At 56.2% G+C, this 23,601-nt stretch overlaps 1 protein-coding gene across 1 annotated transcript; it reads left to right on the top strand.

Moving 5' to 3' along the window:
- The first annotated feature begins 331 nt into the window (after positions 1 to 331).
- Positions 332 to 16,594, top strand: Abcd1 (ATP binding cassette subfamily D member 1). The gene is made up of 9 exons (XM_004645146.2): positions 332 to 1,625; positions 4,202 to 4,382; positions 9,804 to 10,115; positions 10,705 to 10,799; positions 13,101 to 13,246; positions 13,396 to 13,541; positions 15,117 to 15,201; positions 15,291 to 15,416; positions 15,518 to 16,594. The coding sequence occupies exons 1-9, from the start codon at positions 726 to 728 to the stop codon at positions 15,717 to 15,719; spliced, it is 2,193 nt and encodes a 730-aa protein (XP_004645203.1). The 5' UTR covers positions 332 to 725; the 3' UTR covers positions 15,720 to 16,594.
- Positions 16,595 to 23,601: the final 7,007 nt, after the last annotated feature.

Below are 23,601 nucleotides of genomic sequence, written 5' to 3'. Positions count from 1 at the left end.
CCCTGGCAGCTCCGCCCAGGACCGCTTCCGCCCCGCCCGGCCCCTGAAGCGCTTTGGAGGTCCAGGGGCGGAGCGGGGCGGGGCGGGGCGGGGCGGGGCGGGGCGAGGCAGGGCGGAGCCTTGGCGGGAAGGCGAGAGTTGCTTCTCTAGCCTGCATACTGGGCTCTCGTCTCTGTGGTTGAGGGGTGGGGCCGGGCCGTCTTAGAGGTGAGAACGGGGTGGGGCGCCTGGTGCCCGAACTCCGCCTCCCGCCCCTCGTCTGCCTCCTCCCCTTCCCGGGCTCGCCCCTCGGGGAGGGTTGGGTGGGTGGGGATTCTGGGCCAGTGGCGGAGTCACTGTTGCTTGAGCAGGCTGCGGGACGGACGTACCCGGTGCCCCGGGGAGGGGCGCCGCCGGGGGAGGAGAAGGAGGGAAAAACGCCCTCTCTGCCCAGACCTCTGGAGGCTCTTACCTCAGGGGCTAGGGGACAGAGAAGCCAAGCTCCTGCAGCAGCTGAGCTGCCTGAAGAGGCCACGACCCTGGAGGGCTCTGAGGCCACCACACCAAGTCCGCTGTCACCATCCCAGGGGCCCAAAGCGACAGTCTCTGGGACCACTGCAAGGTTTCCAGTTGCCTAGACAACGAGCCCCGGCTCAGAGCAACAGCTCTTCTAGCACCTGCCTCCGCTGCTGCTGCTGCTGCTGCTGCTGCTGCTGCCGCCGCCGCCGCCTTGGACACCAGGTGACATGCCGGTGCTCTCCACCCCAAGGTCCTCGCGGGTGACCACACTGAGGCGCACAGCGGTGGTCTTGGCGCTCACTGCCTATGGAGCCCACAAACTCTACCCTCTGGTGCGCCAGTGTCTGGCCCCAGCCAGGGGTCCTCAGGGCCCGGCCGGGGAGTCCCCACAGGAGACCCTGGGGCCCACTACAGCCAAGGCTGGCATGAACCGGGTGTTCCTGCGGCGGCTTCTGGTGCTTCTGCGGCTGCTGTTCCCCAGGGTCCTGTGCCGGGAGACCGGGCTGCTGGCATTGCACTCGGCTGCGCTGGTGAGCCGGACCTTCCTCTCCGTGTACGTGGCCCGCCTGGACGGCCGGCTGGCTCGCTGCATCGTGCGCAAGGACCCTCGCGCCTTCGGCTGGCAGCTCCTGCAGTGGCTGCTCATTGCGCTGCCTGCCACCTTCATCAACAGCGCCATCCGCTACCTGGAGGGTCAGCTAGCCCTGTCCTTTCGCAGTCGTCTCGTGGCCCATGCCTACAGCCTCTACTTCTCGCAGCAGACCTACTACCGCGTGAGCAACATGGACGGGCGGCTCCGTAACCCCGACCAGTCTTTGACGGAGGACCTAGTGGCCTTCGCCGCCTCTGTGGCCCACCTCTACTCCAACCTGACCAAGCCACTGCTGGACGTGGCCGTGACCTCCTACACTCTCATCCGGGCAGCGCGCTCCCGTGGGGCCGGCACAGCATGGCCCTCAGCCATCGCAGGCCTCGTGGTGTTCCTCACGGCCAACGTGCTGCGGGCCTTCTCGCCCAAGTTTGGGGAGCTGGTGGCCGAGGAGGCACGACGGAAAGGGGAGCTGCGCTACATGCACTCTCGCGTGGTGGCCAACTCGGAGGAGATCGCCTTCTATGGGGGCCACGAGGTGGGGCACGGTCCTGGGAGGCCAGGGCTAAGGCTGGAGGGGTGTGCAGCCTGGGAGGGGAGGTGGGGATGGTGGGAATGGAGAAGTGGCCCAGCTGGGCGGGAACTGTCCTGTGTAGGCTGCCCCGAGCCCCAGTTCACTTCTGCTTCTGTGCTCTGGCTCAGCCAGCCAGAGCCCCTGCCAGCCCAGAGCAGTGCTGCTGGCCCCAGCCTGCTGCCCAGCCTCTGCTGCGTCCCGGGGCCTTTGAAGGCCAGCGTCCGGCACAGCTGGCTGGCTGGACAGGCGGGCATTATAGGCATGACTCAGCCCAAGCGGAGGTTAATGAGCAGCGCCCAGCTCAGGGGCCACAGTGGCGGCAGTACTCAGGGTCAAGGCCTTCAGAGCTCCGGGCCTAACTGCCGAGCAGCCTCCGGGAGGTCCTGGATCGAGGCTGCCGGCCTCAGCTGCCACTGCTTCAGGACACTTCCTGCCCACCCAGCAGCAGCCCTGCCTCCTGCGTGGCCGCCCTTCCGCCCCTGCTGTGAGCACACACACAACTTCGGGGTGTGCTAGGGGCCTAGCGGCCCGGCCCTAAGAAGGTTACCCGGGGCCTGGCCTTTAGCTAGCTACCGCCCCGCCCCACCTCTTCCTCATGCCTGGGGCCGCAGCTGCCTCAGGCTCTGCTCTCCTCGGAAACTCCAGTTTCAGTTCCCCGAATGCGCGGCGGGTGGGGGGTGGGGGCTGTGGCGGCCAGCTCCAACTCCCAAGGCCTGGTTGTTCCTGGGCCCGTTGGGGAGCCTGGACCCCAGAGACTTTGCGTCGCCCAGAAGCCGGCTTGCCTGTCTGATTTTTTAAAGCAAAGCTTATCCCTGAGCACAGAAAAGACATCTGGGGCGGAGCCAGGTTTCAGATTAAGAGGAAAAGTGTGGCCTTAGGCAGTGCCCCTTTGCTGCTCTCTTTGGGGGTTGGCAGGCGGCTGTGGCCTCAGGCGAGACGCTTGGCAAGGTCCTCTCACAGCTCCATCACAGCCTTGGCTGGCACTCCTGCCACTCCCAGCACTAGCAAGGCTCCCCGGGTGCTCACAGGGGATGCGCTCCCTCAGGACCAGGAGCCTGGGCCTGGGCAAAGCCCGCTGTGCCAGCACAGCACGGTGCCAGGAGCACAAGAGAGCAAAGGTTCTCAGGACTTCCTCAGGCCAGCTTCAGGAAGTAGCAGGTTCGCCCAGAAACCTCACTTGCCAGGGCAGAGGGCCCAGGTACATCCAGGGCCTGACTGTGGTCTTCCTTGTGCCGTGACAGCCCCACAGCTGGCTTGATGGCCCTTGTACAGGCATGTGTACTGGCAGATGTCCCCATGAGTTCCAGCGTAGACACAGGTCAGTAGGTGAGGGCAGACAGCAGAATAGTCTCTTCTGTGTAGGAGTTCGGTGAGGCTGCTTATTTTTGCTTTCTTTTTCTGAGATGGAGTTTGCCCCTTTCACGCTGTCTTGAACTGACTACCTAGTCTAGGCTGGTCCCGAACTCTCAGTGACTCTTCTGCCTCAGCCTCTGGGATGATGGGCATGCACTAGGGTGCCTGGCCAGGCTGCTTATTGAAATCCACACATGCATACAACCTCTTGCTGAGAACAAAGTAACCCTTTCTCAATCAGTCAAAGCACCCTTTATAAGGATCCGGCCCTAGCAGCCCCACCAGTGTGGCCCACATTCCTGCCACATTTGCCCCCTCCAGGCGGTGGTGCAAGCTTAGGCAGGTCACTCTGTCTCTGGGCCCCAGTGTCCTTCCGAGGACATGAGGGTGACAGACAGTGCTGAGCTGGCACTAGGCAGGAATAGGGCAACCCCCGGGGCCCACAGTCACCATGCTACAAACCCCGTACCTCTGGCCTCTCCTGCCTGCCTCACCACTGCTGCCCCTCCTCCCCACAGAGACATCTGTCCCCTTCTAGCATAGCAGATGGTGGCCAGGTCAGGGAAGGCCAGTGTGGTGCTGAGGAGGACTCTCCTGGCTTCTGTGGGAAAATGCAATTCGAGCTTCCCACGGACAGCAGTTCTGCAAAGCAGAGGGAGGTTTGGCCTGGGCAGGCAGAGCCCAGCCAGCCCCTTCCACTCTTTCTGCCTCCCTTTGTGTCGTGCCAGGTACCTAAGCTTGAGCTGAGGATTCACAGGACAGGGTGGATGAAGCCTGAGAGCAGGGACAGGAGGAGGGCCTAGAGAGGGCCCTAAGACACAGGCTCAGCAGGGACAGGACAGTGACTGCCTTGAGTGCATTCAAAAGCTGCCAGTGTACAAAGGAGAGTAGTATGCTGGGTGTGGTGGCACACACCTGTCATCTTAGCAGTTGGGAGGCTGAGGCAGGAGGATTTCAAGTTCCAGGCCATCCTGTGCTACACAGGGAGTTCGAGGCCAGCTTGTACTGCATAGCCACATTCTGTTTCAAAAAAAAAAAAAAAAAAAAAGTGGGGAGATGATGAGATAGCGGGAACAAGGACAGGAACCCCTCCCCAGTTGTAACCCCAGTCCACACATGGTCCTGTCCTGGTGTCTGATGGCACAGCAGACATGAGCAGCTTGTGTCACCCTCCCTCCCTTGGGCAGGTGGAGCTGGCGCTGCTGCGGGACTGCTACCGCGCCCTGGCGGCACAGATCAACGCGATCCTGCTGGAGCGCCTGTGGTACGTCATGCTCGAGCAGTTCCTCATGAAGTACGTGTGGAGTGCCTCAGGCCTGCTCATGGTGGCTGTCCCCATCATCACTGCCACTGGCTACTCAGAGTCAGGTGAGAGCTCTGTTGGCATTACCAGAAGTGGGTCCGCTGCCTCCCTCTGGTCCGTGTTCTCTGCCTGCCTGCCTGGCTCTGTCACAGGAGGATGCCGGAGCCTCCAGGTGAGCCCTCAGCAGCCTGCCTTGCCTTTCCCTCCAGCCTGTGGTGGGACACGAAGCCAGTGGTGCCCATGATTCAGGGACAGTAGGCCGGCCTTTTTTTCCATTTGTCTCGCCACTGCTTTGCAGCTGTTTCAGTCCCTTTCCAGTCTCTCCATGGTCACCCTTGTGATGAAGGTCACTGTGCATTCTTAATGACCAATAGCTCCCCTCCTCCTTGGCCTTGTACATGTGTTTCAGGCCAGCATGAAGGTGGTTTCTACGTGGTTTTATCTTTTTTTTTTTTTTTTTTGTCTTTTTGAGACAGGGTCCATTATATAGTTCATACTAGCCTTAACTCACTATGTAACTCAAGGCTGGCCTTGAGCTCCTGGCACTGCTCTGCCTCAGCCTCTCAGGTGCTGGGATGACAGGCATGTACCACTGTGCCTGGCTTTGTCTGGTTTTTATCCTAGCTGCTGCATTAATCCAGTGGCTGAGTATGTAAACCTACTTGTGTGTGTATGATTTTCCAGCTCAGAGCCCTATCTTTATACGTCAGTCTTCCCTGTGTCCCATTTTGTTCTTCCAGACAAACGAGATTCAGGGGTATTGTCACAGGACCCACTTGCAATTATTTTATTGTCAAAAAGTATTATTTTACCTCAATTCCTGAGTTCAAGTCAGCTTGCGAGTCTGGCATGTTGTGCATGCATATGACCTCAGCACTGGGGAGGCTAAGGCAGGAGGATCTCTGAGTTCAAGGCCAGCCTGTACGACATAATAAGACCTTCTTCCAGGGGGAAAAGAAAAAGAAGTTAAAGGGCCGGCCAGATAGCTCAGCCGACTAGAGTGCCTGCTTAGACAGGCACAGGGACCAGGGTTGGATCCTCTGCCTGCCATGGCGGCCCCACCCCCAGGGCACACTGAGACAGCCACTGAGACTGGGTGTGGTGGCATGCTCCTGCAATCCCAGTGCTTGGCAGGCTGAAAACAAGAGGACTGCTACGAGTCCAAGCTGTATAGTGAGAACCTGTAGACCCTGTACTAAATACATTAAAAAAAAAAAAAGAAAAGGAAAAGAAGTTAGATTGGGAGAGAACCGGAGGTGGATGGCCAATTTCTGTCAGCCTTGGGACAATACCCCATTGTCTTGTAGCTCCTGCCCTAGCTGTGGGAAAGCCTTATCTTGAGTCTTCGCCCGCCCGCCCGCCTGGGTACCTTTCCCATCTGCCTTCGTGGCAGCCTTCAGTTTTGCTACAATGTTTAGGCTGTGTTGTGTATGTGCTGCCGAGATCTGTGTCCCTCCCGTGCTCCGCTGCGAGTGCCAGCATGCTGGGGTGCTTCGCACTCACTAATTCTGCCATTTGCCAGTGTTCAGGCACCTCAAATGTGAAGGTCTTGAGTTTTGTTTGGTTTCTGAGACAGGGTGTCACTGTGTAGCCCAGGCAGGCGTCGAGCTCCCAGTGATCTCCTGCCTCAGCTTCCTGAGTGCTGGGATGGCAGGTGGGTGCCCCCACACCCTGGTCTTGAATTTATTTTTACATTTCAGTGACTATTCCTCTAAGTTCTAATTGATTCTCTTCTAACTGGAAATTTGAAAATAGAACTTTGCTTTTTCAAGTAGAAATTTAAAGCTTTTCTGAGTGTCGTAACTGATCTTCCTCCGGCCGCCCATCGTCCCAGCCTACTTCCTCCACGCCTCTGCTCAGCACTCAGACCTGGTAGCTGACGTTCTGCTGCCTGTGGCCGCACACACAGTGTGCTGCTCGCTTCAACCCAGGCATGGAAGTTCCTTCTTTTCCTTTAATATTGAGGATCGAAGCCAGGGCCTTTGCACTGAGCTGCATTCCAAGCCCATTTTATTTTTTATTTTGAGATGGGGCCTCATCGTGCGGTGCAGGCTGGCCTCCATCGTGCAGTCCTCCTGCCTCAGCCTCCCAAGTAGCTGGGATGGCAAGCTCGTGCTACCAGTCCTGGCCCAGCGCTGTTAAGCTCTGTCCAGACGAGCAGCAAGAGAGTTTCCGGTCCTGTGTGTGTCAGCCCAGTTCATTTCTGGAGCCCCCCTCTCTCCCTCCCTGCCCTCTTCTCACTGTGAGCTGGCTGCCCTGTGCCTGCTAGGCCCCACGACAGGGGATTGAGGGCTCCTGGACTGCTAGTGGACACCGCAGCTAGGCCCCAGGGGGACCTGCAGGGGACAGTGAATTTTTTTTCCTTTGAGGCAGTGTCTCACTATGTAGTCCAGGCTGCCCTTGATCCTCCTGCCTTTGCCTCCCAAGTGCTGCAATTATGGGCATGCACCACCACTTCATCTAGAACACTTTTACACCCCAAAAAGAAAGTGCAGCCAGGTGTAGTGGTGTGTACCTGTAATCCCAGCACTTGGGAGGCTGAGGCAGGAGGATCGTTGTGAGTTGAGACCAGCCTGGGCTACAAAGTGAGCTGTAGGCCAGCCTGAACTACATAATGAGACCCTGTCTCAAAAAAGACAACAAGGAGGAGGAAGAGCTGCAGAGCCATCGTGGGTCCCTCCCCAGTTCCTCTTTGCCCAGTGCGGGCAGTCACTAGTGTACTTTCTGTCTCTTGGTTTGTGTGGTGCAGACAGCTCAGAGGAATGGAGTCTTGCTGTGTGCCCTTGGTGCCAACCTCTCCCACTGTCATGACCGTGTCCAGGATATCCTGTGCTGGCTTTGTGGGTGGGAGAGCCTTCCCTCCTTCATGGAGCTCAGCCATATGCCACACACATAGCCCGCCGCCTCCCCCACCACCTTCGTCCATCCATGCATCCCTCCATCCCCCCCTTTACCCATCTATGTATCCATCCATCCATCTCTGATCTTTACCCATCCTCTCTTCATCCATCCATCCCCAACTTTACCCATGTTCCATCTATGTATCCATCCATCCATCTCTGATCTTTACCCATCCTCTCTTCATCCATCCATCCCCAACTTTACCCATGTTCCATCTATGTATCCATCCATCCATCTCTGATCTTTACCCATCCTCTCTTCATCCATCCATCCCCAACTTTACCCATGTTCCATCTATCCATCCATCCATCCATCCATCCATCCATTCATCTTTCGGGCATGTGGCAGCTGTTGACCGTCTGGGGCACAGTGGACAGTCACTGGAGGCTGGGCAAGGTTTCTCCTGGGTGTCTGGCTCGGGAGGAATGGGAGGTGTGTGTTACTTGGCGTTGGCCTTGGAGGAGCCACCAGGCACATTCCAAGCAGCTGTGCCCTCTGTCCCCGTAGCCATGGCTGTGGGCCCCTTGCTGCCCGTGGTGGAGGCAGTGATGTGCATTTCCTTGGCGACTGATGGTGTTCAGCATCTGTTCGTGAGTTCATTGGCTATTTGGGTTTTGTTTTTTAATTTTTTGAGACAGGATCCTGCCATGTAGCCCTAGAACTCACAGCAGTCCTCCGGAGTCAGCCTCCCAAGTGCTGGGATGACAGGCATGTGCCACCACGGCCCGCTGTATCTCTTCTTGTCGAGGGTCTGTCCTGACCATTTACCACTGCTGGGTTGAGCTACACGTCCCTTTCTCTTCTTTCTTTTCGAATTGGGAAAGGCTTTGTGTTTCAGCTGCCACTCCTCCACGTCACACCATTTATGGACCATTTGTCGCAGTCTCCTTTGTCTTTTCCCTTCCCTGAGAAGGGCAAAGTGCTGAGCCCCACAGTGCTGGGGCTCAGTGAAGTTTCTGTAGACTTCCCAGTACTAGTGCCGTAGCAAGGGCATAGAGCTCAGCCATTTTCTTCTTGTATGTCAAGCTGGAAACCCTTTGGAGCTCATTTTAGTGAGTGATTTTGTCACTGGATGGGCTTTGAAGAAGTCCCCCAAAGACACAGGGGTCCTCACCTCACCCTTGGTAGATTCTTGCCTCACAGAAAAGATTTGCAGGACCAGCAAGATAACTCGGCAGACTACGTGCCTACTTAGGCAAGCGCAGGGACTGGGGTTCGATCCCTCAGCACCACATGCTGCTCCGGCCCCGCACCCAGGCGCGCTGAGCAGCCACCGAGGACGGGCCTGGTGGTGCACACCTGTAATCCCAGTGCTGAGGAGGCTGAAAACAGGAGGATCACTACGAGTCTGAGCTGTGTAGTGAGACCTTGTACCAAACACATAAGAAAAAAAATGTAAGACTTGCAGGACTCACTGGGCATGGGGGCACACAGCTGTCATCCTGACACTTGAGAGGCTGAGGCAGGACGATCACTGAGAGTTTGAAGCAGGCCAGCCTGGGATACGTAGTGAGACCGTGGCTCAAAAAAGACCAAAATTAAGTGGGACAGTGTGGCGTCCAGCTGTCATTCCAGCACTCTGGAGGCTGAGGCAGGAGGACAGCCCTGAGCTACATAATGAGTTCATTGCCAGTGTGAACTGCATAGTGAGAGCCTATCTCCCAAAAAAGACCAAAATCAATTAATTAAAAAACAAAATGTACATTCCTAAAGGAAGAAGCTATTAAGGACTGATAAGGATTATTGCTTTTCTAAATCCCTGTAGCAGACCTTCGGTTTCTCTTATACTGGATCATCATTTAACATTATGGAACTTTCAGACATGGCTGGCACCTGGCCTGCCCTCGCTCCTTTATTGTTTTCTTTGTTGTATCTGAGTGTTGGCTGTCTCACGCACAAGAACCACGTGAGAGTCACCCTCGTGCAGCTCATGGTTTCACCTAGCGCCGTGTCTGCAGGCGCACCCATTGCCTTCCTGGACCCAAGCTGACCCTTCCTGTTGCAGACCCTGTCCCCATCGTGCGTGAGGGCGTCTTCCTTCTCCACGCTCCTGCTGATGGCCGTGTCGGCCACTTCCAGGCTTACGTGTCCTGAGCTGTGCTGCCGTCAACACGCACGCGTAGGCCACTGTGACGTGCTGTCTCCAGCTCTTTCTGGAAGACACTAGAAGGGGAGTGGCTGGGTCGAGTGGGATTTCGAGGGTATTGGAGGCCTCTCCATACTGACCTGCGCAGTGTTTGCAGCAGGCTACACTCCCCCCACAACCTCGTGAGCACTTGCTTTGTTTTGTTTGCATTTGTTGTTTTGTGTGCCGTGCTGTGTGTGCGTAGGTGGCTTTTTGAGACAGGGTCTTGCTGCATAGCACAGGCTGGCCTTGACCTCGCTGTGTAGCCCAGGCTGGCCTAGCACTGCAGAGATCCTCCTGCCTCAGCCTCTCAGGCGCGAGATGACTGGTGTGCAGATTTTGTGTTCTTGGTGTTAGCCATTGGGACTGGGGTAGGACGAGAATCACCTCCCCTTGATGGCCGGGGTAGGCCAGGTGTCCTCTTCAGGGTGGCCCTGTGACCTCCCCTGTTTCCGTGCAGACTCGGAGGCCACGAAGAGGGCCGCCCTGGCGATGAGGGAGGAGGAGCTGGTGAGCGAGCGCACGGAGGCCTTCACCATTGCACGCAACCTGCTCACAGCTGCAGCAGATGCCACCGAGCGCATCATGTCGTCCTACAAGGAGGTGACGGAGCTGGCCGGCTACACGGCACGCGTGCATGAGATGTTCCAAGTGTTTGAAGATGTCCAGCACTGTCGCTTCAAGCGGCCTGGGGAGCCGGAGGACACGCAGGCGGGGACAGGGGCCATAGTGCGCTCCGGTGTCCGCGTGGAAGGGCCCCTGCGCATCCAGGGTAGGTGGCTCTACCCACTGCCCAGCCCCATCCCAAGGACTTGAGGCGAGCCACAGAGGAGGAAGCCAGCCAGCTGAGTGTGGCAGATGGGCCCGGCATGGGAGCTGCCTTTATTTGGGGGGGGTGGCTTTTTGAGACAGGGTCTTGCTGCATAGCACAGGCTGGCCTTGACCTCACTGTGTAGCCCAGGCTGGCCTAGCACTGCAGAGATCCTCCTGCCTCAGCCTCTCAGGAGCGAGATGACTGGTGTGCAGATTTTGTGTTCTTGGTGTTAGCCATTGGGACTGGGGTAAGACCAAGTCTCACAACTTTGTCTCATGACTCTCAGAAAGTTCAGGCTGGCCTGGCACTCAGGGTAGTCCTCATGCCTCAGTTTCCCCAGTGCTAGGATGACAGGCTTTGTGCTACCTTGTCCAATTTGGAGATGGGACCAGGTGAGAGTGCGGCTGAACAGGCGGCTCTGGGCTCAGGTTCCACAGGACAGATGGAGCGGCCCAGGACCCTGGGCTCAGCTCCTGCAGGCTGCGCTGTTTCCAGGGCTCCCGGGGTCCATGGATGCCATGCCTCACCTTCCTTGCCTCCCCTGCAGGCCAGGTGGTGGACGTAGAGCAGGGCATCATCTGCGAGAACATCCCCATCATCACACCTGCAGGAGAGGTGGTGGTGTCCAGCCTCAACATCCGGGTAGGCAGCATGGGGCAGGTGGGGCGGGACTCAGGCACCTGGGGACACACCTGTATCTCGAAGGCTAGGCCTTGGCTAGTCGCCTGGCCCTGCTGGCGATAGCCCTTGTCCCCAGATCTGCGTGGCAGATGGGACAAGGTCGAGGGGAGAGGTGATATGTCCCTGGCAGTGCATGCTGGGGTGATGGTCAGAGCTGCTGAAGAGGCTCACAGTCACGAAAGCTGGCCAAAGGTTACCCACATGTGCTGGTCTAGGCACTGTTGGGTCCCAGCCTCCGAAGAGGGTCAGACTTGGGGCTGTGCTTGCCCTGCAGCTGCAGACAGTGACACTGCCGCTGGCTCACGTGAGCCACTCTGGTGTCCAGCCCACGGCCCTGTCTGTCCACTGTGGGCAGCCCAGCACAAGGCCTGTGGTGGACACAGAGCTGTCCCTGGGAGCACTGCCAGCCCTGCAGAGGCAAGGAGAAGGATCACCAGGTGCTCCCCGTCCAGGCCTGGGTTACAGCTGAGCCACAGAAGGGGAAGACACGCTGCCGCTGCTGCTGCTGCTGCGGACCGGAAGAGCATGGGCCACAGCAGAGCAGCCCCAGGGCTGGTGGAGAGAACCCAAGACAGCGCTGCAGCACGGTCGCCAGGACAGGCTAGGGCAGGATGTGTCCTAGCGCGCAGTCTGCCTGCACTCAGAGTACACCTTGGGCCGCCTGCAGTTTAAGTAAATGATTGTGTAGAAGACGATTTTTTTTGGTTTGGGGGGAGAGTTGCTTGTTTGTCTTTTTTTTTTTTTTGTTTTAGTTTTTGAGACAGGGTCTCATTGTGTAGTTCAGGCAGAACTTGACCTCACTATGTAGCCCAGGCTGGCCTCAAACTCGCAGAGATCTCCTGCCTCAGCCTCCCTAGTGCTGGGATCCCACAGGCACGTACCACCACACTCTGCCTTGTTTTTTAATTTTTTTTTTTTTTTTTTTTGTGGAACCGGGGATTGAACTTAAGCCCTTGCACTTGCCAGGGAAGCGCTTATTCCACTGAGCCATCTTCCCAGCCCCTGTTTTTTAATTTTGAGACAGGGTCTTACTACCTAGTTCAGGGTGGCCTTAAACTCACTAACTCAGTGAGTTAACCAAAATCTGCTCAGTCTAACCTCAAACTTGCAGAGTTCCTCCTGCCTCAGCCTTCCAAGCACTGAGATGACACACAGGCACGCGCCACCTCATGCCATACACTTTGACCTTTGGGCTGGGTACTGGGATCCAGAGATAAAGCAGGGGCCCTGCCTTCAGTGTTGCTGTTGACCGTTGGAGCTCTGTGGCATCGCAGTGCGGCTGCATGGGCCTTGTGTCGTGTTCTCCCTCCCTGTGCAGAGTCTCCCCTCCTTTTGTTTGTTATTGTCATTGTTGCTGCTGCAGTGCTGAGAATGGACCCAGGTCTGCCCACTGAGCTCCACCTCCAGCGCTCTGTAGTTTTACTCTGAGAAAGGGTCTCACTAAGTCACTAAGTTGCCCAGCCTGGGATCCAACTTAAAGCCCTGCTGCCTCAGCCTCCCAAGTGCTGGGATCAAAGCTCTGTACCACCACAGCACAATGAAGCGCCCCTTTTCCTAGGGACACCATTTGTGTTGCATGAGGGACCCTTCCAGTGTCACTTAAGATATCTGCGATGTTCCAATTCCAAATAGGGTCACACCTGAGCAACTGGGCCTTAAGACTGATATATGAATTGGAGGGGCACAGTTTGACCCATGTAACTGTCTGAGGTGAACCAAAGGCCCTTATCAGGAGCCTCGTGCCCAATGTCACTCTCTGTGGCATTCGCAGATAAAGAGGGTCAAAGGACAGTGGCACTGGTCGCTCTGGGCAACCTCTGTCCCCAGATGCTGGCTGCTGAACAGCCTCATGCTCCTACATGCCCCCTGGTGTCCTGTGGGGACTGTGTTGTGCTGAGATTCCTGGTGGAACAGGAGGCGAGCAGGCCCCGGGGCACACTGTGTGTTTTGGGACATGCCTGGCCCTTTTTCCTGTGCCTGCCCTGTGCTTTCTGGACAAGTCAGGCCTTAGGGTTAGGGTCGGGTCACATCCATTGGCCGACCTGCTAGGACAGGCATGCAGCTGGGGCTCCATCCCTTGCCAAAAGACCCAAGCCAGGTACGGCTGAGGCAGGAGGGTCGGTATGAGTTGGATGCCATCCTGGGCTACAAAGTGAGTTTAAGGCCAGCCTAGACTATATAGTGAGTCCCTATCTCAAAAAACCAAAACTAAATTAATTAATTTAAAAACCAGTACCTGCCAATGGCGCTGCCCTCCCGCAGGTGGAAGAGGGCATGCACCTGCTCATCACGGGCCCCAACGGCTGCGGCAAGAGCTCCCTCTTCCGGATCCTGGGCGGGCTGTGGCCCACGTACGGCGGAGTCCTCTACAAGCCCCCGCCGCAGCGCATGTTCTACATCCCACAGAGGTGAGGCGTGCCCTGCCCCAGCTGCACCCCCCAGGCACTCTTTGGAGGCGGGGGCTGCTGGCAGGGCGCACAAGTGCTGTGTGTGTCCGCCGCCGGAGCCTCCATGGCAGCTGGAACTCGAGCTGACAGCTTGTGCCAACACCCTGCAGGCCGTACATGTCTGTGGGCTCACTGCGTGATCAGGTCATCTACCCAGACTCGGTGGAGGACATGCGCCGTAAGGGCTTCTCGGAGCGGCAGCTGGAAGCCATCCTGGACATCGTGCACCTGAACCACATCCTGCAGCGGGAGGGAGGTGCGGCCGTCCCCAGCGCGGCACACACGCGGCCCCAAGTGTCCAGAGACTGCAGGCAGGGCATTTCCTGTGGGGTACTGGCCCCACTCAATGTCCTCCCCATCACCCTCTCTCAGCAAAGACAGCTCTGAGCTGAGACCTGCAAGTCTTTGGGCGGTTACCCCATTTGTGAGGCAGGACAGCATAGCAGGGAGGTGACAGGTCAGCCAGAGTTGCAGCAGGCCAAGGGCTAGGATGTGATGCTGACTCTGGTTGTCCCCAGCGTGCGCTGTCTGGAGGAGGGCAGTGGGCCTGGGGCTTTGGGGGTAGGCAGTGGCCGTCCTCGGTCTTCAGGGAAGTGTACACCACGCCTCTGCTTCCTGCTAGGGACAAGATGGCCTTGGGCAGAGCTCTTCCCCTGCCTCCTTGGAACATAGAGGGCAGACCAAGCCACCACTTTCCTCCTAGAGGCAGCCACTCAGCGGGGTGGGGGCAGGAGGTGGTTTGTCACCACTGTGTGCACTGGGCCCTGCTCAGATCTCCTGGCCTGGCCCTCTGTGTCTTATCCTCCAGCTGCCGTTCTACCTGGTAGGATGAGTTCAGCTAGGACTAGGGCCAAAGGCAAGAGGTGCCACCTTCTGGCTCTTGGTTTTGTTATTTGTTATTGTTGTTGTTGTTGTTTTGAGACAGGGGCTCAGTGTGTGGATCAGGCTGGCCTTGAGGTCACTGTGTAGCCCAGGCTGACCTCGAACTCGCAGGGATCCTCCTGCTTCAGCCTCCCCGCTGGTGGGATTACAGGCGTGCACCACCATGCCCAGCTTCCTTCTCTCTTTCAAAGACAGCGCTACAGGCTGCAGTGCGTATAACACGTGACCACAGCGCATGTCCAGCCAGGCTAGCAAGCAGGGTTTTCATGCTGAGCTGCCAGGTGCCCTGGAAGAAAAAGTAGCAGGGAAGGAGATGCCACCTGCCTGCCCCACCTACCCAGCTCTGCGTGGGCATCCCCGGAACATACCCATGTTTTAGGGCTTTGGCACCAGAGTGAACTCTTTCCCACACGCACCTTCATGGCTCTTCCTCCGTGCACATTTCTGGGCCTTATCTCACGCCCCCTTAGGTGATCACAGTGCTCCTGCTAGACTCCAGACATCTGACATTGACCCAGTTCCAGTCCCCACTCTTCCCTCTTCTCCTCCCTCCACTCCCCTCCCCCCTCCTCTCCTTTCCCCTCCCCTCCCCTTGCCTTCCCTTCTTTCTCGAGAGGTCTGTGCATTGCAGGCTGCCCTCAAACTCCCTGCAGTCTTCCTGCCTCAGCCTCCCAAGTGCTGGGATGACAGGTGTGTGCCACCACATCCAACTCAACTCATTTTCAGTTATCAAAGTACCAGAGACAGACAGACAGACAGACAGACAGACAGACAGACAGACAGACAGACAGACAGACAGAGACAGGACACAGACCAGAAGCGGGCCACTGGACGAGCCGCTCTGAAGTCACATGTGCCCATGTTCCCAGGGGTCTCCGTTCCCCAGACCCCTATGGGCACCCTGCCCATGCACACCGGCCCTCGCGTTGAGCACTCCCTGCCTACACAGGTTGGGAGGCCCTGTGTGACTGGAAGGACGTGCTGTCTGGTGGTGAGAAGCAGAGGATCGGCATGGCTCGGATGTTCTACCACAGGTGAGGCTGGGCTGCCTGCATCCAGGCGCAGGCGGGGCGGGAGGTTGGAGGAGCCCTGGCCCATAGCCTCTCCCCTCCTGCAACCCGAGGCCCCAGTATGCCCTACTGGACGAGTGCACCAGCGCTATAAGCATCGACGTGGAGGGCAAGATCTTCCAGGCGGCCAAGGACGCAGGCATTGCGCTGCTCTCCATCACCCACCGGCCCTCCCTGTGGTAGGTGCCTGTGAGGCGGAGGCCTGCCCTGAGCGGGGTGGGGAGATGGGGGCAGGGACAGGGAGGGTAGCCCCAGCTGAGGTCTCATCCTGTCCCCACAGGAAGTACCACACGCACCTGCTGCAGTTTGATGGTGAGGGAGGCTGGAAGTTCGAGAGGCTGGACTCTGTGGCACGCCTGAGCCTGACGGAGGAGCGGCAGCGCCTGGAGCAGCAGCTGGCTGGCGTCCCTGAGATGCAGCAGCGCCTGCAGGAGCTGCGCCACATCCTTGGCGAGGCCCCCGGGCCTGGGGTCTCCACTTGAGGGCCCCAGGCACCTGGCCAGCCCCACCCCCAGCTCAGATCACATGAAGGAAACCAAGGTCCCAGCCCACCCTCACCGCCACCGACCTCAGCCGCCCTCCCTGGGCTCTGTGCCACTGTGACTGCGTGCACTGCCTCCTCCTTGCTTGGCTCCAGAGAGGAGCATAGCACTTGGGGCTAAACTGGGGCTGGAGCAGGACCCCCAGATCCCAGTACACTGCCACCAGCTAGAGGCCACCTGCCCCCTAAGACTCAGCTCACCACTTCCTTATTGCTGTTGCCACCCCTGGCCCGTGGAGTACACTTCCTGCCATAGAAGCAGTCGAACAGGGCCCAGAGTTAGAGTCCTGTGCCAGTGGCAGCCCTGGGCGTCACTCCTCCTCGACCTAATGTATTGGCTTCCCTGTGTGTGGCCTGCTCCTTTGCCAGCAGGGGAGGTGACCAGACCCAGGAGCTCCCAGCAGCCACCAGTACCGCCCAACCCACACCAGCCTACACTGCCAGCTGCCACTGGGGGGCGCACACCGCCCATCTACTGGGAGCCAGGGCTCCGTGGGCCCAGCTCTGTGCCAAAGAGGGGTCCTGGGGAGTGCTGTGTCGCCAGAGGGAGACCCCACCGCCGCGTGTGCCTTTCCCAGACCCTTGGCCCCCAGGTGGGGCACCCTGAGTCCCTTCAGTAAAGCTGCTGTGGAAAATGCATTCCCGCTTCCCAACATCAGGTGTGGGGAGTACTTGGGAAAGGAGCCGGAGGACAAGCCGCAGTCGCACCCCAATCTCCCCAGGATGCGCAGCCTAGCTCCACCTCTGGCTGAGTCAGAGTCTGGTCCATAGAGCCAGTGTCAGGGCAGTGCGGAAGGGGTGCCAACAGTGACCTTCCACCACCCAACACAGAGAGACCCGCCAAACTGTGTATGCTGGCCCCTGCCTGTCACCCAGCACTTAGGAGGCTGAGGCAGGAGGATCAAAACAAGTTTGAAGCCAGCCTGGGCTATTTTGTGAGGCCCTGTTGCAAAAACAAACAAACAACAACAACAACAAAGCACATATCCATACAGTGGAGTACCACTTGGGCTTAAGGGGCAACCTGTGGGCACTGCTGAGATGACATGGCAAAGGCCACACAGCACAGGATTCCGCTGAAAAGGGTAGGGGACAGGCAGCGCCATAGCAGCAGGCCCATCAGCAGCTGCCAGGGCAGAGAGAGTACTTATGGGTACAGCACTTCCTTTTGGAGCGGGGGAAGAGGGGTAAAGTTCTGGAAGTGCAGGGAGTGATGAAAACTTACTATACACTGCTTGGCACTTTAAAAGGGTTCATTCTACAGATCCTGCCCCCTAGCTAGGTAGATAGCTGGTGGGTGGGCAGACCCCGAGGTCATGCCAGAGGGGTGATGGGTGGATAGGAGGTGCACTGGGGAAGGATGGGGGTACAGGGAGGATTACAGGCACCATTCTGGTGCCCTAGGGAGGCAGAAGCGAGCACTTGCCCCTGCAGGGACCCAAGGCCAGAAGAAGCGAGCACTTGCCCCTGCAGGGACCCAAGGCCAGAGGTGTGGCAGACAGGCGGCTGGGAGTTTTCCCTGTGTCTTCTCAAGACCACATGACTTACATAGTGTTGGTGTGTGGGAGGCAGGACAGTCACCATGATTTTTGAGGCCATCCTGGGCTGCCTAGTGGAGATTCTGGCTCAGAAAACAAATTCAAGCCCCAAAACTCATGCCTGAGGTCACAAAACAAGTGTCAACAAGTAGAAAAACAATTGGTGTCACACAGGCCATATTCCTGGGCTGCAGTAGAATTGTAAATCACACCAGGCAGGGGCACACCCTGCTTTCCCAGCCCTCAGGAGGCTGAAGCAGGAGAGCTGCTGTGAGTTCCAGGCCAGCCTGGGCTACTTAGCCAGACTTTATCTCAAAACAAAGACTTAGATCCCACCAATAACTAGAAACCAAAGCCTGGCAAGCACAAGGACCCAGGTTCGATCCCTGATACTCTATGCCATTGCTGGCCCCAAGAGTCTGGATACATCGTGCCAGCCACCCAAACCAGGCGTGTGGTGCACGCTTGTAATCCCAGTGCTGAGGAGGCTGAAAACAGGAGGATCACTATGAGTTCGAGCTGCGCAGTGAGACCCTGCACCAAATAAGTAAATAATTTTTTTTTTTTTTTTTTTTGGCGGAACTGAGGATTGAACTAGGGCCCTTGCGCTTGCTAGGGAAGCACTTATTCCACTGAACCATCTCCCCGGCCCCAGTAAATAAATTTTAGTTTTGGGTTTTTTTTGTTGTTGTTGTTTTTCCGGAACCGGGGATTGAACTCAGGCCCTTGCTCTTGCCAGGCAAGTGCTTATCGTACTGAGCCATCTCCCCGGCCCCTTCCCAGTAAATAAATTTTAAAATAATAATGAAACCAAAAGCACTGGGGAGAGAGCTGAGCAGCACAGTACTTGCCTGGCCAAGGTCCTGAGTCCCTACTCCCAAAAGAACTAAACTGAGGTCCTCCATGTTTGCCCAGGCTGCCCTGGAACTTGCCACCTTCCTGCGTGAGCCTTCTGAAAAGCTGGGAGTGTAGGCACATCGATTGACAAAGCACCCAACAACCCTCAGAATTTATTTATTTATTTATTTATTTTGGTGGAACCAAGGATTGAACTCAGGCCCTTGCGTTTGCCAGGGAGGTGCTTATTCTATTGAGCCATCTCCCCAGCTCTAGAAATTTAAATTAAAAACCACACTTCCAAATAATCCTTTGGTCCCAGAAGTATTAGAACTAAATCTAAATGGACTTAAAACTCACCTGCAGAGAAACAGTAGGGCCAGAGCCAAAGCTCGAGTTCTGTGGATATTCATGGCTGCCTCAGTTTCCCTGGTTTCTCCCAGGGCATGGTATGTGTGACAGGGTGCAGTCCCTGCCTGTGCTGTTCCTAGGATGGCAGGGCCTACTGGGAAGCCCAGAGGTCCATGGAGGTGTGTCCTCAAGGGGGTCATGACACCCTCCTCTCTTTGTTTTGGCGGTGGTAGTTTTTTGACACAGGGTCACACTGTTGCCCAGGCTGGCCTCGAACGAGCATGCCTCTCCCGCCTCAGCGTCCCAAGCACTGGGGTGATGGGTGTGCCCGACACCTGCTCCTTCTCTGCTTCCCGGCTGTGAGGCAGGCAACCTTGCTCTCCCATACACTCTTTTTTTTTTATTTAAAATTTTTTATTTATTTATTTGTGTGTGTGTGGCCAGCTCAGCCCACCAGGGGGCGGGGCTGGCTGGCATGTGGTGCTGGGGGATTGAACCGCGGTCCCTGTGCTTTGCTAAGCTTGTTCTAAGTAGGTGCTTTAGACCACTGAGCCATCTCACCAGCCCCATCCCATACACTCTTGCCATGAAGCTGCCTCATGATGGACCAGAACTTCCCAAGCCTGTGTTCAGAAGGTAATGGTCCTGGGGTGACTTGGCAGCCACAAAAAGCTGGCCAACACACAGTCTGCCAGGGAACACCAAGGCAGCAGGAGCTCCTCAGCATGGCAGACTAAACCCGAAGACAGCAGGAAGCCCCAGCATAAGGTGCATGCCTGTCATCCCAGCACTCTGGGAAGCTGAGGCAGAAGGGCCCCAAGTTCGAGCCCAGCCTGGGCAATTTAATGAATTAGCAAGACCCTTCTCAAACTTAAAAATATAGAAAAGGCTGAGGATGTAATTCATTGTAAAGGTCCTGGGTTTGAATGCCAGTGCCGCAACAACAACAACAAAAAAGCAAAAGTAAAACAGAAGAAAGTCAAGTTGGGCATGGTGGTGAACACCTACCCTGGGAGGCTGAGGTAGGAGGATCTCTGTGAGTTCAAGGCCAGCCTGGGCTACAAAATGAGACCTTTTTATGTATTTAGTACAGGGTCTCACTACACAGATTGGACTCAGCAATCCTCCTGTTTTCAGCCTCCCAAGGGCTGGGATTCCAGGCGCGCGCCACCACACCCAGTCTCCATTGCTGTCTCTGCGCCCCTGGGACGGGGCTGGCACGGCTTATGGTGCCAGGGATCAAATCCCGGCCCCTACACGCTGCCTAAGCAGGCGCTTTAGTCCACTGAGCTATCTGGTCAGTTTGTCTCAATGAAGAGGGAAAAGGCAGAGGAGAAAAGCCAGCAAGACAGCAGAAATTAATTATATGGAGCTGGGCCAATAGTACTAGGCCCTGCTACCTATCTCTGGCAGAAGCGAAAGAAGAGACCAGGATGGTGGCACATGCCGGTCTTGCTTACACTCGGGAGACTGAGGCAGGTGGCTTTCCTGAGCTCAAGGCCTGCCTGCACTATGTAGTCAGACTTGGTCTCAGAAAAAAAGAAAACAACATAGTTATTAAAAACAACTATGTAAATGTAGTTAACATAATTAAAAAGGAAATTATATACCTGCACCACTTCTATAACGGTCAGGGAAAGTCCGGGGAGACAGCTCTGTGGAATGAGTGCCTGCCTGGCAAGCGCAGGGTCCTGAGTTCAATCCCCGGTACCACAAAAAAAAAGAAAAGTCATCACAGCCTCAAGGCAGGAGGGAAATGGGGGTGCAACTGCAGAGACAGGAACCACACAGTAACTCCCACCCCTGCAGAACTGGGGACCCAAGCCAAAGCCTGCACACTGAGCTCCATCCCCAGCTCTTTTTTATTCATTTTTCATTCTGAGACAGGGTCTCAATAAATGTCTGGGTTACCGGGGCTGGGCTGGAACTTGGGTCCTCCTGCCTCGGCCTACCAGATGGCTGGGACTTGTTTTGCAAGAGCCCTCTGAGGCTAGCGAGGATGTGCTTGCACGCGAGCTTCCTGCAGCTGAATGGAGGCGGCCTTTTTTTTTTTTTTTCTACAGTTTTATTGATAAACAGATAGCAATGACACAGTTACAAATCAAATCGGAAGTACAGTTTCAACAAATAATACACTGCATATATTCTTCTTAGTGGTTAATTGCTGTACAAGATGCAGACTTGTGATCCTATTTACAAACACCATTAGAACAAATCATTCTATTCATTAAGAGAATGCAACTATATATCTACCCCAACCACTTTGAATACACAGATACAGAATGGACATTCATCGGTGTACCCCATTTTTCCTAAGTTCAGTTACTGAATATTATAGGTGTGTAAACTCAGCAAAATATTCTAAAAGAGTCCAGTAGCCCATAATAGCATTGGGTCTTCTGTTTAACTGGCAATGTCAGAAATTATTGACCTGAGTCCCCCACAGCTTAACTTAACAGCATGGCTTTATTTCTTATATTTCGTCTTCATACTTTTCTACTGGATGGTTAAGACCAAGGTAAAGCAGGACCTGTGCGACAAGAGTTGTAGCTTTTGGGTCTGAGAAGGTCAATGAAATGAGGCGGCCTTTTGTTTATTTGGGGTGTCCTGTCTCCAGCATACCCCTCTGCAATTCTGAGCTATTTGGCTGGCCCTTAGGGATTGTTTTCTGTTTGTTTCGGTCTTTTATTTTTTTGAGACATGGCTTCAGTATGCAGTTTAGGTTGGCCTTGAACTCGATATTGTAGCCCGGGCTGGCCTCCTATACACACTGATCCTCCTGCCTCAGCTTCCTGAGTACTAGAATAAGAGGTGTGTGACACCACACCCAGCTCCTTCTGGGAATTCTTAAAGCAAAATGAGCAGTCATAAAAGAAAAGATTGATAGATATTATTATATTAAAATTGGGCTGGCCAGACAGCTCAGCAGACTAAAGTGTCTGCTTAGGCAGAGCGCAGGGGCCGAGGTTCAATCCTGCCCCCGGGGCTCACTGAGACGGCCATTGAGACTGGGCGTGGTGGCGCGCACCTGTAATCCCAGCGCTTGGGAGGCAGAAAACAGGAGAATCACTACAGGTCCAATCTGTGTAGTGAGACCCTGAACACCCTGTCCTAAATAAATTTTAAAATAAATTAAAATGAAGGCTTTCTCTTCACCAAATGATACCAAGAGCAATCTGAGAAAGTTGAACATAATCATTTTCTAGGAGGATGAGAAAAAAGAAACTCAGAGGCGGGGTGCCAGCTCAAAGCCCAGCGAGGTGTCGTTTCCCACTATGTGGGCAGAAGCAATGACACAACTAGTGAGAGCACCGACAGGTGTGCCAAGGCCCAAGGTGGCTGCTCCTGCCTGCTGTGCAAGGGAGGGACCGCGCTATCTGCAGGGTACACATGGCAGGATGTTCAGCAGCACTAGAGAGGCCGAGACAGCAGGAGCGGCCCGGGTTCAAGGCCAGCCTGTATTGCTCTTGAGTCTGTGAGCAGATGTTTCCTTCTGGGGAAGTGCCCAGACACATTGGCAGTGCCAGATTGGAAATGTGTGTCCTTCTGAGACCACCAAGGAGGTACGTGTTAGGGCGCTAGAGGTACAGGAGCAACAGAGACAAGTAGAGGCCAGGGCCAGGGGGCTGCCAGAGGGATAGCACTTTCTGATCCAGCTGTGGGAGCCCTTGCCCGTCCCAGGGCTCCAGATGCCTATGTGGCCGCTTCACAGCTGCCTGAGTCCCCCCATTGCCTGGCTGTTGGCGCATGCACCCTTTCCCTGTCCCTTCTCAGTGGGAGGTGGCACCCAGTGACCCAGAGTGTGGCCCAGGACAGCTAGGTGCAAGTTCCTCCTCCACAGAGCACTCTAGACTCACGACCTTGGCATACCCCAGGCGTGGTGGCACGCGCACGCCCGTAATTGCAGCACTCAGGAGGCTGAGGCAAGAGTATTGCTGTGAGCTTGAGGCCAGCCTGGGCTACATAGTGAGACCCTGTCTCAAAAAGACAACCAAACAAATAATAAAGTTAGCAAGAGACCTGGGAAAGCCACCTACTTCCTATGCCTCGCCCTTTTCCTTTCCTTCCTCTTCCTGTATGTGGTACTGCGAATTGAGCCCAGGGCGTTTGCACTGAGCTACAGCGCTAGCTGACCTTGAGCTTCGGGTCTTCCTACCACAGCCTCTTGGCTAGCTGGGATGACAGGTGTGCACTGCCTCACCTGGCTCCATACTCCATTTCTTCTCTGAGCATGTGACAAAGAACCTAGTATTGGGTATCCAGGTGCTCAGAGAGGGACAGTGAAGCCCTGAGCCTCTGTGCCCTCAGCTGCTGGGAATTCAGGCTTGAGTCCGCCACCCTCCCCTTCATGCCGGGCTCCCACCAAGTCCCTTCCAGAGCCATGCACCTACCCCTAGCCATTTCCTCCTGTCCCTGCTGGGGATTCTGGCTGTCGAGAACAGTGACACAGCAGAAAAGACCCAGAGGCAGGCTCCTGCATTCTCCTGCCTCAGCCTCCTACACTCTACCCAGCAGCAAGGGTTCCAGAGCCTGGGCCCTGTACCCAATGGTCTGCAACGTCTGCCTCTCCTCATGCCCGCAGCCATCGCTGGCATGGCCTCCTGCCTTCTGCCTGCCAAAGCCACAAAAGATGTTCCTGAGGCCCAGGAAAGGCGGCCACCAAGCCCTCCATGGTTGGTGCTTCAGCACCCACCCTCTGCCAGGCCCCAGCCATCCTGCACAACACTTGCACACAGTGCCATCTACCCTCCACCTCAGGACCACCAGGAGCAGAAGTCCAGGGCCCCAGGTCAACTCTTAACCTGCTGTTCACTAGCCGTGCTATTTGTGCAAGTTTCTAAACCTGCATGCCTCAGTTTCCCCACTGCAAGCTGATACTTCATGTCCGGATGGTGCCAGCCATAAGTCCACTCATGGCCCCGGGGGGCACTGCATGGAAGGTGAGGGTCTGTGGCCAGCCCTCCACCTCACCTGCCAAGGGATGGCAGCACCCAGCCCGGTGCCATGGGCACAGGCAGGTGGGAGGGGCCAGGCTGCCGGGCTGGGCCTCACACGATGAATTGGGCTGTGTGCAGCTGCACAGGAGAGAGAGGCTGG

This window comes from Octodon degus, unplaced genomic scaffold, assembly GCF_000260255.1.
Source record: "Octodon degus isolate 3935 unplaced genomic scaffold, OctDeg1.0 scaffold00218, whole genome shotgun sequence".
NCBI classification, from domain to species: domain Eukaryota; kingdom Metazoa; phylum Chordata; class Mammalia; order Rodentia; family Octodontidae; genus Octodon; species Octodon degus.
Note: the sequence above shows the minus strand (reverse complement) of the source record. Positions and strands in the feature narration are given on the sequence as shown.